Source organism: Syngnathus acus, chromosome 4, assembly GCF_901709675.1.
Source record: "Syngnathus acus chromosome 4, fSynAcu1.2, whole genome shotgun sequence".
Taxonomy (NCBI): domain Eukaryota; kingdom Metazoa; phylum Chordata; class Actinopteri; order Syngnathiformes; family Syngnathidae; genus Syngnathus; species Syngnathus acus.
Window position 1 is genome coordinate 333,342 of NC_051090.1, and position 25,017 is coordinate 358,358.

At 47.1% G+C, this 25,017-nt stretch overlaps 1 protein-coding gene across 1 annotated transcript; it reads right to left on the reverse strand.

The window, feature by feature from the left end:
• Positions 1-922: 922 nt before the first annotated feature.
• On the reverse strand, positions 923-25,016 carry LOC119122123 (disks large homolog 1-like). The gene is made up of 9 exons (XM_037250329.1): positions 24,806-25,016; positions 23,694-23,858; positions 22,773-23,475; positions 22,523-22,574; positions 17,404-17,733; positions 5,815-5,873; positions 3,479-3,648; positions 1,119-1,279; positions 923-1,036 (listed from the first exon to the last, which is right to left on the reverse strand). The coding sequence occupies exons 1-9, from the start codon at positions 24,822-24,824 to the stop codon at positions 923-925; spliced, it is 1,773 nt and encodes a 590-aa protein (XP_037106224.1). The 5' UTR covers positions 24,825-25,016.
• Position 25,017: the final 1 nt, after the last annotated feature.

Here is a 25,017-nt window from a genome sequence, read left to right on the forward strand (position 1 = left end):
GTGTAAGAAGCAGACTAAGACAAGCGGAGCTAATCCCCTGTGCATTGCTGCCGACAGACATGGACTGTGTCTGTGTGCGCATGACGGTGACAGTTGTGTGCAATCCATGTGACTAAGACGGAAATCAAACAGAAGGCTTGACTAAAGTAGTCAGTCCCGCAGCAGGAAACAAAGGGGGAGAAGAGCACACTTGAAGCTGCCGAATCAGCTACTCGTGGCATCGAAAGCGATATGCACCTCAAATGATCACCGAGGTGAAAACGTTCTGAAATGCACAACAATGCTGAGACTGCCACGCAGATCAATATTCTATGGCTTCAAAATTCACCACATGGAAGGTCAAAAGCACAAACATTTGCCCATTGGCTGTACCTGGGGCACTGGCACACTTGGCCCCAAATGTAGTCAAGCGCCACTTGCAGCCTGCTCCTTTCTTTGCACCACCTCTTAATCAATCCATGTTGCCATTTCGGACATTTTCTGCCATTTCACTGTCCCACCACTTTGCAGAAAGAGGTTCCTAAAGATGTCTTTTCACTTTGTACATACGTATCTACACTTGTTCTGCATTTGATGACAGCAGGTCGTATTCCTCGTATAAATAACAGAAGGACCAACCAATAAACACACACAGCATGATGTGCGCCTTTGCATGTTTATGTGGTGGAAGCAGAGGGCGCACCACAGGTCGCTCGCTGCTCAGTATTGCCACGGGAGCCGGACAAACACGGCCTTCAAAAGGACCGATACGCAGCATGAACAGAAGGGCTGAATGAAGCTCATTCAACAGTCACTAATCAGCACTATAGGAGAGTCAGCACACAGTAAAGGAATAAAAAAAGAACAACAACACTGAAAGGATTCCTGCTTTACTAATCCTACACTCCATCCTTGACAAATACTGTATACATTAGCCAGGCCATTAGCACTCACCTTCCGGTTTATACTGCGCTACAACGGTGACCGTTTGTCCCGCGTTCTTCAGAGCCGCAGCCGCCTGCTCGTGTGTCGCTGTCGACAGGTCAACTCCATTCACCTACATCCAAAGACACATAGTACTTTGAGAAAGCAAAGAGCCAAATCCACAAAGAACATCTTGGCTTTGGCTCGGCACCCACGTACAGAGAGGATCCGGTCCCCCTTGTGGAGTTCCCCACAAAGATCAGCTGGACCACCAGCCAGAATGAAGGAAATGAATATTCCTTCGCCATCTTCTCCTCCAACGATATTGAAACCAAGACCCGTAGACCCTCGGTGAAGCAACACACGCCGAGGCTCCCTAAGGGAAAGAATACAAGACGGTTTTGGCACTTCTCAACTCCATGGAAAAAGAAAGATTTTCATTTCAAAACAGGCCCTCCCTCACTGTAAGCATGTCTACAGCAGTAAAGCCAAGTTAACCGTATGCAGAAGAAGGGAGCTAGGGAGGGAGGGAGGAGTGACAACATCAAAAAGGAAATACTAACAGTTGTTAGGCTGAAAAGAATTCTTCTTGGTCTCATTTTGTATCACCTATACATGAAATTTCAAGAGGGAGGGAGAGAGGGAGGGAGGGAGGGAGGGAGGGAGGGCGAGCGTTTGTATCATATGCACCGTAGATGGGAAGAGGCATGCATTACACTTGAAGGAAAGCGATAGCTCACTACGGTTGCCCAGTAGATGGCGCTACCGTATCATGAAATTCAAATGTTCAACATTATGAAGCATTTTCCTCAGTCGTACTATATATACTGTGTAAATTGTAGATTTCAGGGTTAGGTATATCCGTATACGTATGGATATATGTATACGTCTATATATGTAGACGTGGATATACACACACACACACATAGGCCACCACCACCACATAGCTCGGAAAGAAAGAGCGCACATCCAAATGACCATTCGGCAGTCAGTCTGCAGCTTATCAGATTTATTATAGTGAAAAGATTGTGATTGGGCAAAAAGATGATGACGTTCGGAGTCATATTCTAGTAACCACGGTGACGCCAGTTGAGTGACGTGGATTGTGATAGGCTGTAATCCTCCCATTAAAATGGATTAAAGATAGTAAAGCAGCCCCGACCCGACCCAGAGTGAATGTGCACGTGTCTACGTATGTGACCTCAGTTTACATGCCAGATGAAAATTCTGATTGCCATCTGCCAAATTGACACAAGCATGCGCACGCACACCCAAACACATGCACGCACGCACGCACGCACGCACGCAGGCAGGCACGTCACAACCTTGCAAGCAGAGGTCAGGCAGTGAATTTGGGCTCTCGTCAAAGGTTAACCTTAACATTACAAACGTTTGTCTTTTCTGCACCGACTCGTTACTTACCTGGTGAAGTCGTCATTTTCCGTCACGGACCTGGGCATCGGTGAGTATCTGGGCGTGGTCAGTGGGGCCGGGCTAACAGACTGGCTCCCGCTCATGTAGGGGCTTATGTGATTGTCATGATGCGAAGGGTAGGCTGGGATCAAAACAAAAGCAGGTCTCCTTCATCATCCAGTCACATCGTGTTAAAGGCAACATCATGAATGAGCACTTCAGACTGTCTTGAGCATCTCATCCTATCAAAACTGTGTTGTGCTTGACCATGTTTTCTTTTTTTTGCAGCGGTCGCTGGGGAAGAGGGTGTACTCGAAATTGTGATTGTTGTTTTTTTTCCCGGCAAAAAACAGCCTGTTTTAGAAATGAAAAAAAAAAATCCATTTAAAGTTGAGGGTGTCCCCCCGCCAATGTTCTAACCATCACGCATGCCATTCAAGCACAGGTGGCAAGAAATTTGGTTCAAAAGCATGTCGGCAACATCAAGTAGAACAGCTCGGGCTGCTATTCAAGCTTGTGTCACCCGTAATCTATTTGAACGGAACATCAACCAGATACTTACAATTGGTGACATCGGGAGGAGGAAAGGTTTCGTTGATAAAGACAGAAGTGTGTTTGGCCACGCGTAGGTAAACAACATCTGGGGTTGACTTTAGGGCTGCAACTGCTTCCTCATGAGAAACCTCCTCTAAAGAAGATGCATTTACCTGGAGACACATCATTAAATGGATGTACGCATGTGTGTTTTCAATCATTCGATTCGATGAGACATTGCGATTTCCTAGGAATGCAGCAGAACGGATCATTTGCACATGTAATGATGCTTCGTATCGATGTGAATGTGCGTTCATTGTCAATAGTGATTGAGACCAACATAATACTTACAGCTACAAGTTTGTCCCCTATCTGTAGCCGGCCATCTTTTTGCGCAGCGCCCCCCTCAATGATCTTTGTCACATAAATGCTGTTGTCACCCGGAACGTGTTGATTTCCTACTCCACCAGCTATACTAAATCCCAGGCCTGAAAAGAAACAATCAACACTTGACTCTTCTGATACGCTTCATATTCCGGTTACGTTTGATAGGCCAGAAATGAGGGACTTTTTTGGTTTGGTTTTTCAATCAATACATTTGCAAGTACTTGTGTTTGCCGTTCTTTACCTTTGGGTCCTTTGACTAGCTTGATATCCACCATTTTATCGGTAAGGCTCTTCTTGCGTCGTACGCACAGTCGGACCAAACCTCCGGCATCCTTGAGTGCCTCCACCGCCCCACTGTGGCTCACTTCCCTGACGTCGGTGTCATTGACCCGGACGATGGAGTCGTTCACCCTGCGCGAGCGGCAACATCATAAGAGCTGTACGATTCAAATCAAATCTGAGGCCGTCGTCATAAGTAAGAGCAATTTGCAATTCAAATGTGCAGCCGTTGAACAAATGACAGCGTCCTCGTTTCTTCCGTTTCCCGTGCCTACTTAAGCTACTGCATTTGCTCGGACCAATATATTAATAACAACGTCAACGGCTCGGACGGCTGGCCGTATTCCAGATAGATGCTTCGGACTACTGTGGAGGAAGGAGCTGACCTTGAGCCAGAGCAGACTGTGGGCAGCATCCCATCAGAAATCAATTTTGACCGCCGACCGGGACCGGCCGAAGGGGGGTGCGGGGGCAAAAAAAAAAAAAGAAAAAGCTATGGCTTGCAAAAAAAAAAAAACGAGCACGTGTTGATATGAATGATGGAGTCTCTTGCGAAAGGACAGCGCTGCGACAAAAAACTCTTCCGGAATGAAGAAAGCACAAACCCTGCCCGCCGTCCGCCGCCGGCCGGCGCCCAGCCCCTCCCCACGTAAATCGATTGCGCCGCCATGTCCTCGTATTTCTTTCAAAACGGGTAAGCCGTAGCTTACGCTGGGCCGCCGTCGAAACTACCGGCTTTCTTGTGACAGAAAAGTCGTCACAGTTTCATTGACGTAGCTTGCTTTTCCCTGATTTCAAGCTTAACCACCCGCTTTCTGATGGACGCCTTTCCCCCAGACTTTTCTTGACGTGACCGAAATCCCTTCACAAGTTGCCCAAAACGCTGCTTTGATCATTCCAACTTCAAAATGAAATGATTTTGCGCAAGGATGTCTCACTTGAGTCGTCCATTCTGGGCCGCGGCCCCTCCGGGTATAATCTTGGTAATGAAGATGGACGGATCTTCTCCAATATGGGGATTGTCGGTCCCTCCTGCAATACTGAAGCCCAAACCTGAGTTACCCTGTGCACAACACAGATGACGGAGGTGAGCGTTTTTCACGGCAACACGGCCGCTACGTACTAGTCCTAATACAATAACGAGCCACTCGTGATTTGGCACCCATTTGTTTGACAGTGCTGGGTTCTTTCAATGTGTGAATATGGATGTGGCTCATTTTGGTTCTCTATTTGCGTGTATGTGTCTTGAAAGCAGTGGCACTCGAGCAGACAGATCCAGGTCACAGGAGAAAAGAAGAAGCAGCCAGAGGAATGAATGAATGAATGGCAAGAGAGCCTCAGGGAGAGAGAGAGAGAGAGAGAGAGGAGAGAGAGAGAGAGAGAGAGAGACAAAGGAGAGTATCATTGAGAGAGGAGACACGACAACGCACAAAGGAAGGACGATGGACGGACGGACGGGGCAAGAAAGGAAAGAAAGTTGGAGGAAATAGTCGTAGCTTTAGTATCTATCGTATTGGTACAATCCTTCTGTTTTTACTCCGCTCCAATGTTGATTTCCTCATATTCAAAGTCTGCTTCTGTTCCATTGACCGTTTGGATACGGCAGATGTAGAAAGAGAGAATGGGATTTGTGAGTATGAAAAAAGAAAAAAATATCACAATGTCTTCAACTTGTTTGCATTTGACTCAAATCAGATGGAATGATTCATATTCTCGCATCCTGGCTTCCATATATGAACACAAACGGCATCCCGAGTAATCGCCTTGTCTGTAATCGGTGCTTTCGACTACATTTCCATCATTACGCCACGTACAATTGCCAACAAGGAATATGAATAGAGATTATTCTTGGACGTTCAAATATTTACGGCATCGTGGAAAATAATCATTCACGTGGAGTCGTCATTTTTACCTCTGCGCTTTCTTGAAATGATAGGGGCAAAAATGTATAGTAAGTGAAACTTTACAAAAAGTAATCTCTTTGATTTCAGAGCAATTAATATAGGTTAGAACGCCCATTTGCTGTGGCAGCTGGCTAGCAGTAAAATGACATCTGGGCCCATATTATTCTGGATTCAACCATTGTATCCAGAGGTCACCAATTAGGGCGGAACCATTTCTGGAAATCAAACCAACATCACAATGTAGCAAATGAAACACGCAGTCAGGCAGGCGGCAGGGCAGGGCGTAGAGGCGGGCGGGCGGCGGGCAGGCAGGCAGGCAGGCAGGCAGGCAGGCAGGCAGGCAGGCAGGCAGGCGTCTGTTCTTTTTCCTTTCCAAACATATTTCAAAGTCTACTCACATATGGGGGGGTGTCCACACTGGTCTGTGTTCACCACCAATGGAGGGGGGTTGGCCTCAAGATACATAAAGTTGATGGAATTGATGGTCATTACGGAAGAAAGAAGAAGAAGAGCCCTGCGACAACTTACTCGTCTCATGTTTGGTACAGCATGTCGAGTACGGATGGCTAGCATGAAGCCGCTGCGCTGCGTACACCACATGGCATACTGCGCAGCCCTCTCAACAGACAATACCAATTCAAAGCGTCATCATTGATGAGGCCCACTCACTCAATTGACATTCAAAGAATCCACTTGCACATCCATCATTGATTTGCCACTTAGCAGCAATGCATCAAAGTGCATGATATGCTGCTGGAAAGAAAAAGCCAAGCTCTTTCTTGTCCATCTACCTGTGATTGATCAGAATAGCAAAGGAAAAGAACGGATGAAGCAGACACACGAGCTTTCCCTCTTTTCTGCTTGGTAAATGCTCTTCCTCACTCAATCACATTGAGTCCCTCATGGATTCCACCTCTCCTCTTTTGCCCCATCTCAGAGTATATGGACGCAATCCAATATCGAAGTCGTCTCCCATAAAGCAAAAATCCGCTAGAAGGAAAATTCGAAGCTCACTGTGTGTTCAGAAAGCAAATGAAGTGTCCAGCCAGCATCAATGCAACAAAGCAGGAATAGCATTTAGCGCTCAATACTAATCTCAATCTCTCTCATCCATCCATCCATCCATCACGTCCCCTGATCTCTCGCTCGCTCGCTCGTTCGCATCTTTGTCCCTCCTCCTCCCTCCCTCCCGCTGTGTCTGTCTGTCTGTCTATCTAACGTGTCCAATCTGTCAGTCATGCTGAATGGATGCTTGATCCCACATGGGAACGCGAAAAAGAGAGAGGATCAGAGGGATTAGTCATGGCATGGTCGGGAGGAGTCAAGTCAACAACAGCAACGAGGAGCAGAAGGTGCACATGCCTGCCATCCAAAGGCACAACAAGTTCAACATCAGCCTTTTGGAAAAAAAGATTCATATTTTTCCCCCCAAATTCTGAGCAAAAGTGCTCAAACGCACTTTTAATTCACTCATCTAAGATCTACGTACGGATGAAAGGTCTACAAAGGAATTCATCTGCTTTCATTTCATCATTTGTGAATCTTACTTTCATGTCCCAATTTCAAATCTTTTATTCATTTGATTAGATGATTAGAATGCAACATAGTATTTTGCATTGAGTTGAATCGCAACATTGTTTTGCAACAGCTTGGTCTGTTCTTCATCTGACCGGAAAACTAAGCCCTGAACACTCACGTGAAAATGTCAAAGAAAGAAAGCAAATCTTGACTAAGAGGTAAGAAGAAAATGCCAGCATATGTCCAAAGCAGCTTGAATAGGATCAGATTAAGGACAATTTCAGATCAGGCAACACGCTGAGCTGAGCTGTGCTGTGCTGTGCTGTGCTGTACTGTGCTGTGCTGTAATCAAAAATGGACTCTAATCCCTACTCTGGTCCAAAACTCAAGAGAAGAGTTTGGACGCTAAAAACACTTCTCAGGTGTCTTAGTACAACAAAAGTTGGTCAAAAATAAATAGCTCACAATTCAACAGCTTTTCGGAATTTAGGGCTGCTCCTGCTCTTTGGAACTTTCAATGTGAATTGGACACAGGCCCTGATTGTATGCAATCAATTAGCAATGAAGCGCTTAACACGATCCATACTGGTTGCCTATGCAACCTACCTGTACACGTACATGGGCTTGTATTTGTGGAAAGCGCTGCGTGTGAGCGGCGGCGGCGGCGGGGGGTTCCACAGAGCGGACATCCCACAAGTAGGAGTCATTGGGCCACGGTCTGCTCCCGGCCTTTGCTTTGCTTTTGCTCTTTGTCACAGTGTCTTTCAAGTTTTGGAAATTTCCTCCTCCAGCGGCCCTGTGGGCTAGCTGCGTGGGCAACGTGCTCCAGCCGTAACCAGCCAGAGCTGAACACAGCGCTGTCTGTGCCGAGTGAAAGGGATGGATGGAAAGAGACTGCGAGCAGTGCGGCAGAAGAGGAGAACATTGAGATTGGTAGTCCTGGAACAACAAATTGTGACTGTTGGAGTGACTCTGCTGCTGCTGCTGCTGATGATGACAGAGTTGATGCCACGATGGCGAGGAAAGTGGGCGACCTCCCGAGGCCAGAGGGAGAAAGTGTTGCCGATTTGGAGAAAAATGCTGCTGCTGCTGCTGCTGCTGCTGCTGCTGCTGCTGCTGCTGCTGCTGCTGATGATGCTGCTGCTGCTGATGCTGCTGCTGCTGCTGCTGCTGCTGCTGCTGCTGATGACCTGGCCACAGACAGATCTGATGATGGCTCGCGGAATGCAGGAGATGATTGGGTGATTCCGGCGCCAGCTGGTAGCTGTGGAACGGCGGCGGCGCTAGATGACATTGACTCGGAGACGGAATGTGGTAATAGCTGGGTGAAGGCGAAGGAAGAGGTTTGGGCGAAGGACAGCCTTTTTGACTAGTGTGCTTGGGCGAGTGGAGGGGGGAACGCTGCCATTGACTTGTCTGGACTTGCAGTAATTTGGGGCTACGCTTGGAGTGATGATGCTGGCTCTTGCCGGACTTGACCTTCCCTTTGCTGGATTTTCCCTTGGAAGAGCCGGCGGGCTTTTTAGGGCTACAACAGAAGTCGTGGCTGTGGAAGTAAGTGGTCATAGCGGCAGGAAGGCCGCATCCGTGGCGGCTGCGTCTTCTTTCCCTCTTACCGCTCCATCGCTTCGACAGGGATGACAAAAGAGCCGCTCACATAATGTAGGTCAACGAAGAACTGAAAGCAACGTCGGACTTTTCCCCTTCCTTCATTTGTCTCCTCCGTCCATTCCGACAAAGAGGTCCACGTTTGGGAAAGGCCTTTCCGTGCCTGCCGCCTGGGCTACGGCATGAATTGAACAAAGCCAGGTCGTGAAGTGTGACAATGTACCTCAGATGGGTGAAGCTCGCTTTCAGTCTTTACATTAGGACAGAATGGACGCAAAGTCTGTTCCTGCACCCCAAAGGAAGACTTTCCACCAACAGGCTACAGGCTGGGCTCCAGTTATCAGTCTCTCAGATAATGCGCATCCTCCAAGTTCAGGTGGCACTTCAAACATAGAACCAGTGAAGTAATACTCCAGCTTTGTTTGGGAAATCCAGGGACTCCACTTGCGATGTTGCCGATTTATATTCCAGAGGGGAACCCATAGCTAAACACACGCACACGCACACGCACACGCACACGCACACACACACACACACGTCTTTGGGAAATTAGAGTCCGAAAGAATAATCAAGAAAAAAAAGGCTTGCCTTGATCTTCAAAACTTGACATGAGCTCACGTCTTTCTTTTCAGATGCTCTCATGTTTGTGCCTCCTCGCTCTTGCCGTCCGTCCCCCTCCGTCCGTACAAGTGGGATGCGCTCTCGCTCGTCCCGGACCGGCCAATTAGGAGCTTGGGCGCTCTTGTGCACATGACAGCAGCCAGGCGTGACTAATCGATAGGACACCAGGGCTCACAGCAAAGCGCTCGCGGTCAGCGTGGAAGAGTATGATGCGTCCCGAGCCGTGATTGGTGGAGAACCTTTTTGTTCTTCTTCTTTTAAAGCAAAACATGGCAAGCCAGGTCAGGTGCCTGAGTGTTTCTATGCACTGACCTAGTTACTTACAAGAATGCATCTTTTTACAATTCCAATAAAGTTGTGCAAACAGAATACAATGATGTGCAAGAACATTTCAACTTGGATTCAATCGATGACTAGAACCACTACGGAACGCAAGCCGCCTAAATCGGTGTTTAATATAAACATTAGTCTTTGAAACTTTAGCGTTGAAGGCTATAGATTTGTTTTCTCTTCTTCCTATCTTTATGGTTGAGGAAACGAAATGATTCCATGACGTTAGCGCCCGTGCCCGCCTGCCTGCCTGCCTGCTTGCCTTTGGCCATCTACAGATGGTATTTGACAATGAACATGGCTTAGTGATTTCTATCAATAAATGGCTTTGAGGTCCAAATCGATCATGTCAGCTTGGCACACGTTGCTCCTCGAAAGAAGACGGCATATATAGAAGCGTCCGCCTACATAAAGAAAGCAGGGAGATGATGAGGGAAAGGTTGTTTTATTGTTGCGCGTGCACTGTGTAAAGTGCTGCCAGGGCTGTAGGCTAGCTAGCTAGCCGCAAGTTGATGAATAGCAAGATGAATAGGCAAGGCAGTTGGCAACACAATGTTAAATGAAGCCAAGACTAAAATATTGCTTGGAGGGGGGGGCAGGCAGGGGCTGCTAACAAGTGAGGAGAGGAATATGACCATTACTCTATGTTGCCATGAAACCAGAAAAAAAAAAGACAGGGATCTTAAAGGACTATTTGTGAACTTGCCATGTGTATTTTCTGCACTTTAGCAGGATACAGTTATACAGGTGAAGGCATGCTTCAGGAGAAATGCATTAAAGACCAATCATTAAGATCCTTGCAGCAGATTTCGCACCGGCCCACATGCAGCCATCCATCCAGCCATCCATCCAGCCATCCATCCAGCCATCCATCCAGCCAGCCAGCCAGCCAGCCAGCCAGCCAGCCAGCCAGCCAGCCAGCCAGCCAGCCAGCCAGCCAGCCAGCCAGCCAGCCAGCCAGCCAGCCAGCCAGCCATCCATCTATCCATCCAGCCAGCCAGCCAGCCAGCCAGCCATCCAGCCAGCCAGCCATCCATCTATCCATCCAGCCAGCCAGCCAGCCAGCCAGCCAGCCAGCCAACCAGCCAGCCCTCCATACGACAAAGCAACTGTGAGCCTGATTTTGAATGAATGACATTCAGTGGGCCGGACCTGCCAGCGATTGGCCATGGCCTCTTCTACTTTGCTCAACTGTAAGCGTTTGCTGACTCCAATTGCTTGCTTCTATTAGCGGAGGCCAGTCGGTGGAAAATAAGCAAGTGTGAAGCCTCACCTCTTTATGTTTACAATTGTTTATGGTGCATGGCGTCAGCAGTCCAAGGCAATACTCAAATGAGCAAATGAGCTACTGTGCCCCTCCTCCCTGTGGTTTTGCCTTTTTTTATGCCAAACATTGCATGCATTTATAAATAAATAAACAAATCCATCCATCCATCCATCCATCCATCCATCCATCCATCCATCCATCCATCCATCCATCCATCCATCCATCCATCATCCATCCATCCATCCATCCATCCATCCATCCATCTTCTGTTCATCATCCTCCAATATATTACATTGCCCTGTCAGACAAAAATGTACTGTATCGGTGGACCAGGTTCACAACAGCGGCATAAAAGAGACAGATGAGCAATCGCACTCCCGTTCCTACCCATTGGTTGACTTTAGCAATGATGCACGTTTGTGCAGAGCCCCAAAAAGCACATTAGCGGAACATTTTCTGTGCTTGTGTTGCATTACAGAAGGCATTAAAATGATTGCTCATGGACAGAGAAGAGGCTAGAGGGAAACAAGTGCAAAGAGTCGATAGCGAGACTCGCTGTGTGAGGGAGGGAAGAGTGTGAACTGATATGAAAGCATCATCCCACACACACACACACACACCACCCACACACACCACACACCCACACACACACACACACACACACACCACACACACACACACACACCACACACACCACAACCACACACACACACACACACACACACACACACACACACACACACACACACACACACACACACACACACACACACACACACACACACACACACACACACACACAAGATGATGCAACACCCAAAACTCATATGCACTCATTTGACTGTGTAGTTGCATATATGTGCACAAGTATGTATTTCAAAGCCTTTCTTTTTGACTTTCTCCAAAGCCGCTTTCACAGACCGATCGATGATGACATTGACTAGCGCAAAGTCATCCCCACGTTGATGCCTCCTACAGTGATGTCCAACGCAATAAAGTGGCTCAGGTTGTAAACATCTTCGATAGCTTTCGTCACGCCCCTAAAAAAGTGAAAACATCAAGCCCTCCCTATTCGTCTTCTATTCGAGTCCATTTTCAGACACCTCAGGTAGATGTGATCAAAAAGAAGCATGTCTGAAAATGGGTTAGCACTCAAGTCATGCTTTTCATCGTCACCTTTGTCCAGAATGTATTTTTGCACGTACGGGTCCCTATGGCAAAATGCAATAGGTCTGTCTGTCTAAAGAGTGCCATTGATACTATTGTTCTTTTTCTATGAAATGAATCCTAAAGATTGTCTTCATCATTTCATATTTGCGCTTGTCAACATTGCTTTCCTCCCACTTGTGCTATAATGTCTCGGAGTGTGCAAGTAAGCTTGTGGGAGGTGAAGGAAGAAGCAAAAGGATGATGATGATGATGATAAAAATACAACTGTACTATTCTAAAGATAGCCACAGTCTTTTTTTCTACATCACAACCAATTTGAAATGACTGAAGAATGGCTTTTCGGCTTGAACTTAAGAAGTCTTTTACTCCAGGAGGCTCTGGGCATTTACGACTTCAGAAGCTTATCATACAGCTTTCATTTTCCGGACCATCTATTTGAAGCCATTTTTTGGATTCCAAAGGCTTCCTTGGTCATCTTATTGAGCTGTGTGCTTCCTTGCTTCCTTCCTCCTTCTCCCTCCCTCGCTCCTTCCTTCCTTCCTTCCTTCCTTCCTTCCTTCCTTCCTTCCTTCCTTCCTTCCTTCCTTCCTTCCTTCCTTCCTTCCTTCCTTCCTTCCTTCCTGCACTTCCACTGGCAGCATAGCATCTTCTCAAGGTTCACAACATGCCTTCATTGGTTGAGTATGATAGCAGCAGTTCACATCAACACGGATCCAACATCTTCGATCCGATCTCTGCCACCACCCCGATCTCCCACCTAGCGCCCCTTAAGCGCAATTCACAGTCGAGACATGCGTTACCTGGCTAGACGTAATGCAATCAGTGAAGGCGCTCCTCTTGGAGAAGAAGAGAAGGAGCTGCTGCCAGCGAGAGGAGGACGTGGAAGGAGAGGAGGAGGCAGGAGAAGAGGTGGATGGGGAGGAGTTGTGCGGCGCTGCCAGTTCCTCTGAGGAGCCACGCTTTGGTCCCTGCTTTGCTTTGACGCCCAGCCCTGCACCTTGGCCCCCAGAACTTCCACCTCCCCTCCCACTGCGGGGGTACAGAGTATTGTTGCCAAAAATATAGTTCATCTTTGCTTGTCACCTTCTTCTGTCTGTCAGACAACAACAACGTGTTCACGTCCAAACGCTTTTTGTTCTTCTGTCCATTTTGGATTTGCTATCCAATGCAGAGTACAAGTGACGAGGCACAGCAGTAGTCTTTTCTGGTGTTTTCTTCTCCTTTTGTTCCACGAGAGCAGATGTCAGATGAAAACCTTTTTACAATTGGAACCTGAGCATCTCGGAGCATGCAGTCCATTGGTTCATCCACTCTTGGTCCAATCTTTGCTTCCTTTTGTCCATGGTCTCCAGACCCCAAGTCTATAAGTGGACAATCAACAAAGAGGGAGCGTGCGAGGGAGCGCGGGCCGGCCGGATGGCACGCGATTATTGAAAGGGACTCGCCAGTTATTTCTTTTGTCTTCTTCCGAAACAAGCTCTCCACTTCCTCTTCCGAGGAGATGGCCGGTCAATCTGCCTTGTGCCGCGCTCCCGCCGTACGAGCGGCTGACGGACAGACAGACGCAAGGAAGCAGGTGGAAAGATGCAGGCATCTCAAGTGGGAGGATGGACGCTTTGCATCATCACGCTGGAAGTCGTCAGGGCTTCCGACATCTCTCATCTCATCTCATCTCACTCCAAGTCACTCTCTTGACGTCTCACAGTTGATTATTGGCTCTCTCCTTCTCTCTCTTTGCTACCTCGCCTCCAACCCACCCACCTACTCTCTTCTCTCTCTCTCTCTCTCTCTCTCTCTCGCTCGCTCCAGCCTGCTAAATTGTTTCGTAGACTCTTTTGAAGCTGCAATTTGACACCTCACTCCCTTCCTCAGATACTATGCTGGTTGAAGCCACGCCTTTAAACGCCAAACAACCACTGATGACAAATCCGATTCTCAATACAAGCACACAAAAGACACGACTGCAGTGGCACATCCAGGCAGACAGACGACGCAATGATGCCCGTTACTGGCTGAGGTCATGAAAAGCACTTCCAACTTGTGGGATACCTCCTCATCTCAACAAGCGGAAAGTAAGCAGATCTTTTCACAGCAGCAAGTTCCATTGGCTTGATTTGGTGAAGAAGCTGACTGACTCTCCTCGGGCTTTTTGCACATACTGCAGCACACAGCTCTCCCACGCACTCTCACATGAACGCGGAGTCAGAAGCATGCATGCATGCATGCAGGCAGGCAGGCAGGCAGGCAGGCAGGCAGACAGACAGACAGACAGACAGACAGACAGACAGACAGACAGACAGACAGACAGACAGACAGACAGACAGACAGACAGACAGACAGACAGACAGACAGACAGACTCCTGCATGGCTTCTTGCTGGTGGACACTGACTATGGCGAGTCTTGTCAAAATGACGATGAAACTTTTATCCACGTGCACAAATTGTTATCAGAGCTTCCTAGCACAATTGAGCGTATTCTAGCCACATAATCCCAATCCTCAGAGAACAATTGGCCAAAGACATCAACAGCTTTTGTATCATCCCCGAGGATTAAGCACAGGTGGAGCAGGACCCCAGTTACAGCTTCTTCCTGTGTTTCCTTGGGAACGGTATCTATGGCAACAGCTTTCTGGCTCCCAAAATACACCTAACTACTGCAAATGTATTGAAATGTATGGTTTTGTTCCAAATGATGTTTCACCAAGTCGATTAAAAAAATGCGCATGTGTGTCTACAATGGGAAGAGAAGGTTAGAAAGATGGTAGCAAGGCCATGGAACCAAGCCAAAGCAACTGTATTTTTGCCATCAGGGTTGAGGGGAAGACATTCTTATCACTGGGTCGCCTTATGACTGAGGCAATTGGAATGTGAATATGATTGAAAAAACATTGCCAGAAGGTGCTGCTCAAGTACACAAGCGTCTGGTAGAGTACAAGAAAGATAAGCACCTGCCCTGCCTGCCTGCCTGCCTGCCTGCCTGCCTTCATGTGGCTCTCACTTTCCCCCCTCGCTCTCTCTCTCTCTCTCTCTCTCTCGCTTGTCAAATGTCAGCGAGTGAATGCCAGCTCTATTCATATTTCATGACCAATTAAATAAAAGCACACATCATGCATGATTTATAGCTTTATCCTCTTAAGGTTGGTAATGGCCTGTTATGGATGATCAAGCACACAACGCAGCTTTTAACAGAGTTCCGAGAATTTTGCGAGGATCGTACGCAAACTCTTGCAGCCAGCCATCAACCAATTTGATTGTTGTTTTGACAAATACAATGCCATTTCATTGAGTTGGATTGCTAGAAACCAATCCGGTCCTTCGTTTGTGCTGGGAATGTGAACAGTTTTGCATGCGTATGTGCGTCTTTTTGAAACGATACTACAACATAAGGAGATGGATGTAAGCTGAAAAGTATTCCAGACAGCAGTCAGATGAGGAGACTGTGCTCTCCTCTCCTCTGCTCTGCTCTTCGGGTATTGGTTCCTAACCATTTTGGCTCAACCCCAGCTCTTCCATTAGTCCTCTGTTCGATTGTGGTGAGGGAGGGAAGAGCGAGCACGCTGCCACTCCCACTCCTAAAAGGAAAGATATATAGATAGATAGGTAGGCAGGCAGGCAGGCAGGCAGGTGCTTATACTCTATAGGAGATTGATTGATTGGTATTGGAGAGAAAGTGGGAGACAGTGACTTCAATTTTTCACTTCACAGGATGAGAAGAAAATTGACAATCACGGTGGCTTAGTAGACCTATCCATTACAAATTGGAGAAAACGAGATGCATCATTATTTGAAAGAAATGAAACCAAATCACTTTGGTGCTATTGCAAACAGGCTGCCAACAAGATGCGTCCTTATTTGAAACAAATGAAACCAAATCACTTTGGTGCTATTGCAAAAAGGCTGCCAACATTGTTTGAAACATTTCTTTGCAAGTCAAACTGCAGCGTGTCCAGGCTCTTACTGTAGCTCATTAAATTGACACACAGTGGGAGTCGAATTTACCAATGGAAAATGAATGCTTCCGTCTAGAAGTGGCACTCCTCTAACTGGTGCTAGCTCAACTGGTCTGTTGCGAGGATCATGCTTTTAGCTTTTCCGCACACTCATCAGCGGTTAGCTCAAAGACCTCTGCTGCCTCCATCTGTTTTAAAAGGAATACTACAACCAAATGCTGCTTCACCAAACAAGGACAGGAAAAAAAGCCAAAACGAAATATTACCAGGTGGCTATTAGTGATGGGGAAACAACATTTAAATTTGGCTTTTGACGCTTCTAGGTGGCACTAAAAGTGGCTGCAATGATGGCAATGGCAATGGCATGGCACGGTGTACGGCCACCGTGGTGTACGGCCGGCCACCGTGGTGTACGGCCGGCCACCGTGGTGTACGGCCGGCCACCGTGCGTGGTGGCCGGCCGTACACCGTGGTGTACGGCCGGCCACCGTGGTGTACGGCCGGCCACCGTGGTGTAACTCCTAAAAGTGGCTGCCAATGATGGCAATGGCAATGGCATGGCACGGTGTACGGCCACCGTGGTGTCGCTCCTGACGCTTCTGCAACCGGGCCAGGACAAACCTATTCACAAAAGTAGATCAACTATTTTCCTGCATTGCACAAGTCTTCTTTATTTTCTCGTTGATGAATAACACACGCACGCACGCGCACGCGCGCACACACACACACACATCTTACATGTTCAAAAACGAGGATATTCTTTTCACACGGACAAAAACAGACAGCAATTGCAGTAAAAGCAGCGAGATGGGAACGTGGACATGCGGAGAACAAGATGGCAGATCCATCTGTCATACACAAGCACGCCAGATCAACCAACAGCAATGTACAAGAAGAGGACAGGGACAACATACACAGTGCCAAGCCAACAATAGAACACATGCAAAAAATGGAGTGACGGAGTGAGTGAGTGAGTGAGTGAGTGAGTGAGTGAGTGAGTGAGTGAGTGAGTGAGGACTCAAGCCACAGGAGGGAGCTAGGAAGCAACAGCTACTAACTTTTGGGTTTCTGAACTACAGGACACTTTTTTTTTCCACATACTACGTATCTGTTTGTCGCAATCTGAAAAGCGTACTTTGACACCAAGGTGTCAGGAAGTTTGAAAGATGATATTCCATTATAGTAAGGGGTCTCCTCACAAAAAATGCAAACAAATAATCATTGGATGGATGCAGCAAGTCAGGTCAATTCACGAGTGAAAATGCGCTGCACTCAAAAGCTGTTGACCAGGTTCATTTAGAATCCGTGTATCATCAATGGCATCAATCCCAAAACAAACACATTGATTGAAAGGTCCCAAAATGTGACAAAGTTGATACTTTTCAAGGCAATCTAAACTACTGGCGATGTTGTAAAGAGAGAGCGCGAGAGAGAGAGAGAGAGAGAGAGAGAGAGAGAGAGAGAGAGAGAGAGAGAGAGAGAGAGAGAGAGAAAACCAAATCTGAAACAACTTTGTTACCTGAGCGGGTGTGATGTGCGCGTGAGTGACATATCCGTGGACGTGCTGAATCTGAGAGAGCTGTCGCTCGGCCACCTGAACCAGCTCGGCCCCACGGAGATGGCCGCGGCGACCGAGAGAGCCGGCCCTGGTGAGCGAGTTTCCCGTGTCTCTGGCTTCCAAATCTCCACTGTGCCTCCTCGCTCTTCTCCAGGTGCCCTGATCCATCCCTAGCCTCCCGAGAGTCCTCGCATCACTCAGCTCTTTGCTCGGGTGCTGACGGCAGCAGCTATGTTGGTGGAATTTTGCCGGGCCTTGCGACACCCCTTCCTCTCCCGGGTATCGATACTTCTAGAGAAAGAGGAGGATTTGGGCGGCGAGCAGATAAGGGAGTAAAAGAAAGAAAAACAGATTAGGATAAGGGGGGGAAAAAAGAGTGATGATGGGAAGCAGGAAAATAAGCTTCTATTCAGGACAAGAAGCAGAAACAGAAATGCTTCCATTTGAGTTCTAGTAAAGACAAGTGGCGGAGATAGAACTCGTTATGGTGCAAAAAGATGAAATGGAAAGGAGAACGCTCGTATTTGCTGGCCCGCCCATCTCATTTTGGCTGAAGAAATGCCATGTCCATTTATTGTATATACTATATTTGTATATTTACATAGTTCCTGGAGATTGGAATAATGGCCGACATTTGAAGATACAATCGTATCAAGCAAGCGCCAAAGTCAGACAGTCACACATACAAGTGGCGAGTCGCCATTGGCACCTCGTAAATTGTCCTATTCCATAGAAAAATGGTGGAAAAGTGTCCAGCAAAAATATTCCAGTCAAAACGCCAAGCCTTACACGTCCATGAAAATACGAGTATATCCGATTTCTGGCACATTTTCCGCTTCAGTTAGCATGCACGGATTAGCCACACAAGATACGAAAACAAATGCAAGGATCCACGAGAGCCAGTGCGTACAAACGACTCCCCGAAATCACTTTAATGATTGATTGCAACTGTTCTTTTTCCGGGGTGGAACGCTTGCTTATATAAGGTGCATCTTCAGCACTTGGAATAGAAAGGCCATGTTTGTCTACTGCTGGAGAGAGGAGCTCGGGTGCAACCTCCAAATGAATTCATGATGAAAGGTTAGGTCAAACACAGCAAATGTTGGGTCGGTTTTTGGTGCGGGTAATTTATGTTCCGGTGTATTTTTGGCCAAGCCAAGCAAAACCGTGGTGCCTGTGGATCGACCCCAGTGTGAACATATCGAAGAAGACATACTAGGAATGCCAGGAGGCTGTCCCAGTCTTGTCAATCCATGAGCAACGTGGCAGCAGATAAAGCATGGCAGGGGATTTTTCCTCATTGCTTTGTACGTGTGCGAGCGAGAGTAGGAAGCAGTGTTAGTCACGCTTGGTAAGATCTGAAAGCCAAAGCAGCGAATCCTCTGCCGTAAGGGACACGCGCGCAAATGCTGCTTCCTTTCCTTTTTGCTTGTCAACCTCTTGCTGCTCCACACTGAATCCCCATCTTTCATAGCAATCCAAGAGATGTCGCCAGATTCATTTAGGATAACGGATTAGGATTCACTTGGAAGAAGGTACAAATGCACACAGGGTGCTGGACTGTTACTATTTACTACTTTTGCAAACAATTCGGATGCATGACTCCAACGTCAACATCAAAACGCTACTGCGAAAACAAACGATCGATCGGTACATTCCAGATATACTACATACATACTACTTTGAACAGCGGCCCAAAATTCCGATCGCAGTATCAATGGAATCTCTTGTCATCGCTTTGAATTGACATACCGTATTGATATGACATGACTGTTTCGATTGACAGACATGTAGGAGCAAATAGATGCATGCGCCTGTGAATATGTATTCTTCTTCATCCAGGTCATTGAATCAATCCCAGCTGCACTCTTCTTGCTGTCTTAGACTCTCATTTATGCAGAAAGATTTGAAAGGTTCGATCTACATATTTTGCCAAACGAGAAAAAAACATTGTGATAATGACACCATTCCAGATGGTTTTCAAATGAGTCCAAAACAATCCATCTCTTGCTTAACTGACTTTTCCAACCAAAGTCAATTGACAAACTTTCATTCCAGTAAGTTAAGCTCAACCACGTGCACCTTCACATTGTTCCACACAAACTTTCAACCTACCTTGCATCCAAACATCAGAGATATGGTGTTGTTGGTGCAAGCTACTTTGCAGTGGCACAACATGTGGCTAACGTTAGCTAGCTGTTCCTGCGCTGGGGGGGCATCCTCACCTTCACTCATACATTCAACCATGCACACCGTCACACACGCGCGCACACAGGCATGACTTATTTAACCATGCTCCATCCTCCAATCCCCCCCCCCCCTCCCCCCCAGCGCCTGGTTGTGGTCCTCAGCTTTGGCAGGCCAGCATCCTCTCCTCCCTCTTGCCGTTCATGGCTTTCATCTTCACCATCATATTGCTCAGCATAATCCTCAGATTGTTAGGAAGCAAAGTCGAACATGTCCAAGCCACTTGCGTGTCGAAAAAGATGTCAGCACGTGTGTGTTTTGGTCAGCATCTGTGTGCATGCGTGAGAGAAAAAGGAAGTGCGTGTGTGTGTGTGTATGCAGGTGTCAGTATGGATGTCCCTCTTCTTTGTAGCAGCTGTCCCAGCCATCCATCCATCTATCCATCTCCTCTCCTCTCCTCTCACTAGCTGAACATTGCCTCTGTTATTCTATCACTATCCTCCTCTCTCTCTCTCTCTCTCTCTCGGTTTTCCCTTTCTCCCCTCGCTGTTTGCTCCACTGCCTCTCTTGGCCCGCCTTTTAACAGCAAGCTCAACGAGTGACAGAAAGAATCAGACCTGCACAGCGGCGAGTAGGAAGAATAGATTGCGCTCATGTTCCCATAACGTCGTTTCCTTGGTCTCTGCTAGCTACTTGTATAGCCTTGTTTTGTCTTGTATGGTCATATAGATACAAAAGCCAAACACTCTTTGTGCTGACAAAAGGGGCTGTTATTGCTTGCTCGCAGAGCTAAAGCTTGATTTTACGCAGGCTGCAGAATTTGGGAATTGCATTTACATTGGGCACTAATGAGTCCAATCATATTCACAGTATATTGCCACAAGAATTATAATATTTTGTGAAGACAAATAAATACAGACTTAAATACAGCGACAATATTAAAATGACGAAAGAGCAAAGAATAAGGTTGAGGAAAAAGTCAAATGGACATGTTTGAAGAAAAAAAAAGGGACAGAGAAACTGAGAGAGAATGCAACCTCATATGCCTCCCAGGCATGCACTACATGTTAACATTTGTAGGTCAGCCAGCACGGAAATAACTATGCAGTGTTTGTGTGTGTGTGTGTGTGTGTGTATGCGTAGTCGTGTGTGTGTGCATGCGTGCGTGCGTGCGTGTTCTTGTGTGTGTGCAGTTGTCGGTGTGAGAGTCCGTTGAAACTATGGAATATTTGAAAAGCTCCATTGGTGACAATTCCTCATCCAGCACAATCCAGAGTTTCAAACATGATAGCATCATCAGCTCTTGTTTGTTTACGCTGCAAGAGTATTTGATCTTAATGTTTAGCTCAGCCACTTTATCTTATCAGCCTAATTATCATTAAAAAAAAAAGTAAAGTTATACACTGGCCCAAACACTGTGGCTGTTTTGTGATACATTGCCACTGTGTGGCTAAAGTTGGATACAACAGCCTCTGAAGAAGTTTTTATGTTATGTTTGGAAAACGTAGTTTGCGTTTTTTTTTTTTATCCTTATTTCGTTAAAAAACTGGAATGTTTCTTCAATTTCATCCATACATCCATTTTCGACACGGCTGATAGCGTTCAGCGTCCCGGGGGGTGCCAAAGGCAGACTGCAAGCACCCTGAACAGGTCGCCAGCCGCATATATTGCTTCTATCATACTACACGAAGGTACATTACATTGAGTGGAGATGTCGACTTTTGATGATCCATCTTGACATGGAGCACTCGTGGTAGCCCAATAGCTGTCAGCCCTACAACAGGAAAGCTCATCCCGACATCCAGTGACTTCACAAGTGCTCTAGCCACACATTGATTGGAGGACATAGATGGACAGACAGACAGACAGACAGACAGACAGACAGACAGACAGACAGACAGACAGACAGACAGATAGACAGATAGACAGATAGACAGATAGACAGATAGACAGACAGCTAGACAGACAGACAGACAGACAGACAGACAGACAGACAGACAGACAGACAGATAGACAGACAGATAGATAGATAGACAGATAGATAGACAGATAGACAGAGACAGATAGATAGACAGATAGATAGACAGACAGTCCTGCTCTGCTGCAAATGTCCTCAAAAATCTTCAAGCTAATTAGTAAGCTTTCCCATGACTTCTCCTTTTCCCAGTGACAATGCAAGTCCGCACTAGCAGTTTAGAAGGTGTGTCCAAGGATTGGCCTTAGTGAATCCCACTCTCATTATTTTCTTTCTCTCTCTCTTTCTCTATTTGTGTGTCCTAAAATAGCTCCACCTCACTAAAGTCTATAAGCAGCCTATACTAAGCTTCTTAGGAGAGACTCTTGCTCTCTTGGAGCATAGGAAGCCAGCAGCAGCAGCAGCAGCAGCAGCAGCAGCAGAAGCAGCAGCAACACAGTGATGACAACCAATAGGATCAAAGGGAGGACAATAAGATAGAATAATATCCTTATTAGATGTTGCATCGACGAAAGGAATCAAGCAGATTAAGTATTGTCCAGCTGTCTTTTACCGGGCGGGCCTCTGCTGGACACACCCTGTGTTTTTAATCCATTATCCTAATGTAAAGGTACTTTAAGTGTAATTAACGAGAGCAATGCAATACTTAATCCTAGTAGTCTACTTGTGTGTGGGGGGATTCAGGGGTTATGATTGCTCAGAACCTCAAGATAATACTCTATAACAGTGGGCATCATCATTTGGTAGCGGGCCGCACAAGAAAGAATAAATAAAAGCCTCAAGCGTAGTCAGGATGCATCTAGCCACAACAAACTACAATTGACATTGTCCACGGCGGGACCCAAACCAAAGAGCAAGAGATTACCAATGAGCTAGTGGCTTTCCATGAACAGCAAAAGTGCAATAGAAACGTCTTACCTTGACCCCTCTCTGGCCAGGGCTGGTGGGAGAGGCCGTGACTTTCAGCGGGCTGGTGAGGGTGAGTGAGTGAGTGAGTGAGTGAGTGAGTGAGTGGTGAGTGAGTGAGGAGTGAGTGAGTGAGTGAGTGAGTGCGTGCGTGCGTGCGTGAGTGAGTGAGTGAGTGTAGGAAGGAAAAAAATGTTTGAAAATGTTGAGCACATGAATCAAAATGTTATCAAACAATAAATAAGTTCAAGTGCTACAGTACCTCTTCACGGGTCCTTTGCTTGGTGGCACTGAGGGACTGTGGCTACCAAATGGAGCTTTTCCATTGCTAGGAGTCATAGGACTTGATATTGGAGTGTTTTGGCCTGAGCCTTGATCGTCTGCAACGCTGTCGGGAGCTCGGCCGACTTTGTCTGGGTCAGACACTAAGCCTTGGATGGTTCCCAAGACCAGACTTGAGACAGTCACTAGCTCACTTGCACTGCTAGGAGAAGCGGGCGAGCATTCTGAGGGTAAAACGGCATCGAGAGGTGCCTTTTGATCATTTTGTCTTATTGACGGCGGCTCTGCGCAGGACGGGGACGAGGGCTTGGAAATGTCCGCATCCTGGATTGGAGGAGGTGGGGCTCGGGACTTGACCTTGGACCCTTGTGACTGAGCAATAGGAGGCGGCGGCGATGAAGGGGACACCGCTTGTTTTGATGGGATTGGAGGAGCAGGAGACTTGATTGACTTGGGTTTGGGGGATATGCATTTTGGCTGGCACGGTTCCGCTGAAGCCGGGCTGGAGAGCTGACCGGAGGTGGGCTCCGGCACCGGCTCCGGCTCCGGCACCGGCTCCGGCACCGGCACCGGCACGGCTGCTACTAGCTTGTCAGAGGAGGGAGCTGTCACGGTGTCATCCATCAGCTTGCTTGAACTTTGGCTGTCAGCGTGGACGGTTAACTCATAGTACTCCTGAATGTCTGCAGGAAAACAAGAAAAAATTCATCCAAGTTCAACACAAGGAATGTCAAGTATATCTACATATGATATCGTTTTGTTTTTTAGCATGTCGCCACTTGTCGCCACTTGCTGTCAACTGACAATGACCTCACAGTTGCCAGGGCTCAGGTCACAAGCGATCACAGCTCACCACTGCGGTTTCCCGCCCGAGTTGCTAAACAGATGAAGGAAGACTTACCGAGCAGGGCACTAAAGAGCTGGCTTTGGAACACATTGATGACTCTGTCCAGGGACTGTTGCAGTTGGTGATCTTCCTCAACAGGGCCCTGTTTTAGCTGGCTCTGCTGCCTCTGATCTAATTTGGCCTTGTACTGCTGGAGAAGCTCAAGGGCTCGTTGAGCATCTGAAAAAAGAGAGACAAATGGAATAAACAACACGCTACTATTCATTTGAGGAAGACAGAGTCATATTAGGTATGCTTCAGATTAGCCAAGCATGGGCTCCTTTTCTTAGAAGTACTGCAGCATTCAAATCATCAAGAAAGATAGGCAAGACATTCTTTTTCTTCTTTTTATTTGACACAAGTATTTATTGATTTTGCTTATTACTGCTGTTGTTGTTCTTTTCCATTGTCTCGCACTTACCTCATTTGGTTTTTATCTTACTGCAATCTTGCACTTTATATTGCTTGTAGCCTACGTAGGCCCAAATAGTATACTATTCATTCACTCATCCAGTCATTCATGGTCATTGTCCACTGGTGGCCCTCTAGTGGTTTCAAACGGTAATGCAAGTGGTCCGCAAAATTGGAAATTGGGACCAAAATCAAATGGCTTCATTATTTACACTTGATTTATTTTCCAGCTTGTTTTGTAAACCATTGCCCCATCCCAATGATGTCAAATGTAGCTGAGATCCCCAAAGGAGATGCAAATAAATAGCCTGTATAGGTAGATCTATGCCAGTGCGATACATGCATGCTACGTGGAGCTTGCAATTTTCAATAGAGCTCCTGAATGCTGCTGGCGCATTCAAACACAAATTGCACTTACAGGCAGGTGCAAGAAAAGGCCGGAAAAATAACATTTCAGGCACCTCCACCGAGGTGAGCTTATTCAAGTCCAACAGTAGCCGTCAAATAAAGTTGAAGTGCGCGTGAGCACAAAAGCACAACGATCCACGTCGTGTTTTGCCCGTTCTAGTAAATAATCAGCGAGCAACACTTTGCGAAAGCCAAGTGAAACTTCACAGCCAGCCAGCCAGCACACTTAACGAGTTTACAGGTAAACGAGAGCTCATTTGAACACGCAGTCGATTACTGCTAATGAAGCAATATACATTGGCATTTACCTTTCTGTCGCACGGGCATGCTGCTGGATTGAGTGAGCGAGCAGCGTCTGCGTTATTCCAAATGTCAGCGTTCGTCGCAGCCTGCCTGGCTGCCTGCGTGGCTGCCTGCCCGCCTGCCTGCCTGCCCGCCTGCCTCCAAACGGGGCCAGCAGACTGACAGTGACACGCACGCACGCGACTGACTGACTGTCTTCGTAGCCGAGCTGTTAAGC

Bases quoted from the DNA above. Each gene is read 5' to 3' on its own strand.
- LOC119122123 (XM_037250329.1), bottom strand. The intron at 23,476-23,693 runs GTAAGTCTTCCT...GTTTTCCTGCAG, and splicing joins GCTCTTTAGTGCCCTGCTCG to ACATTCAGGAGTACTATGAG. The intron at 17,734-22,522 runs GTAAGACGTTTC...CTCTTTCTCTAG, and splicing joins CTGGCCAGAGAGGGGTCAAG to AAGTATCGATACCCGGGAGA.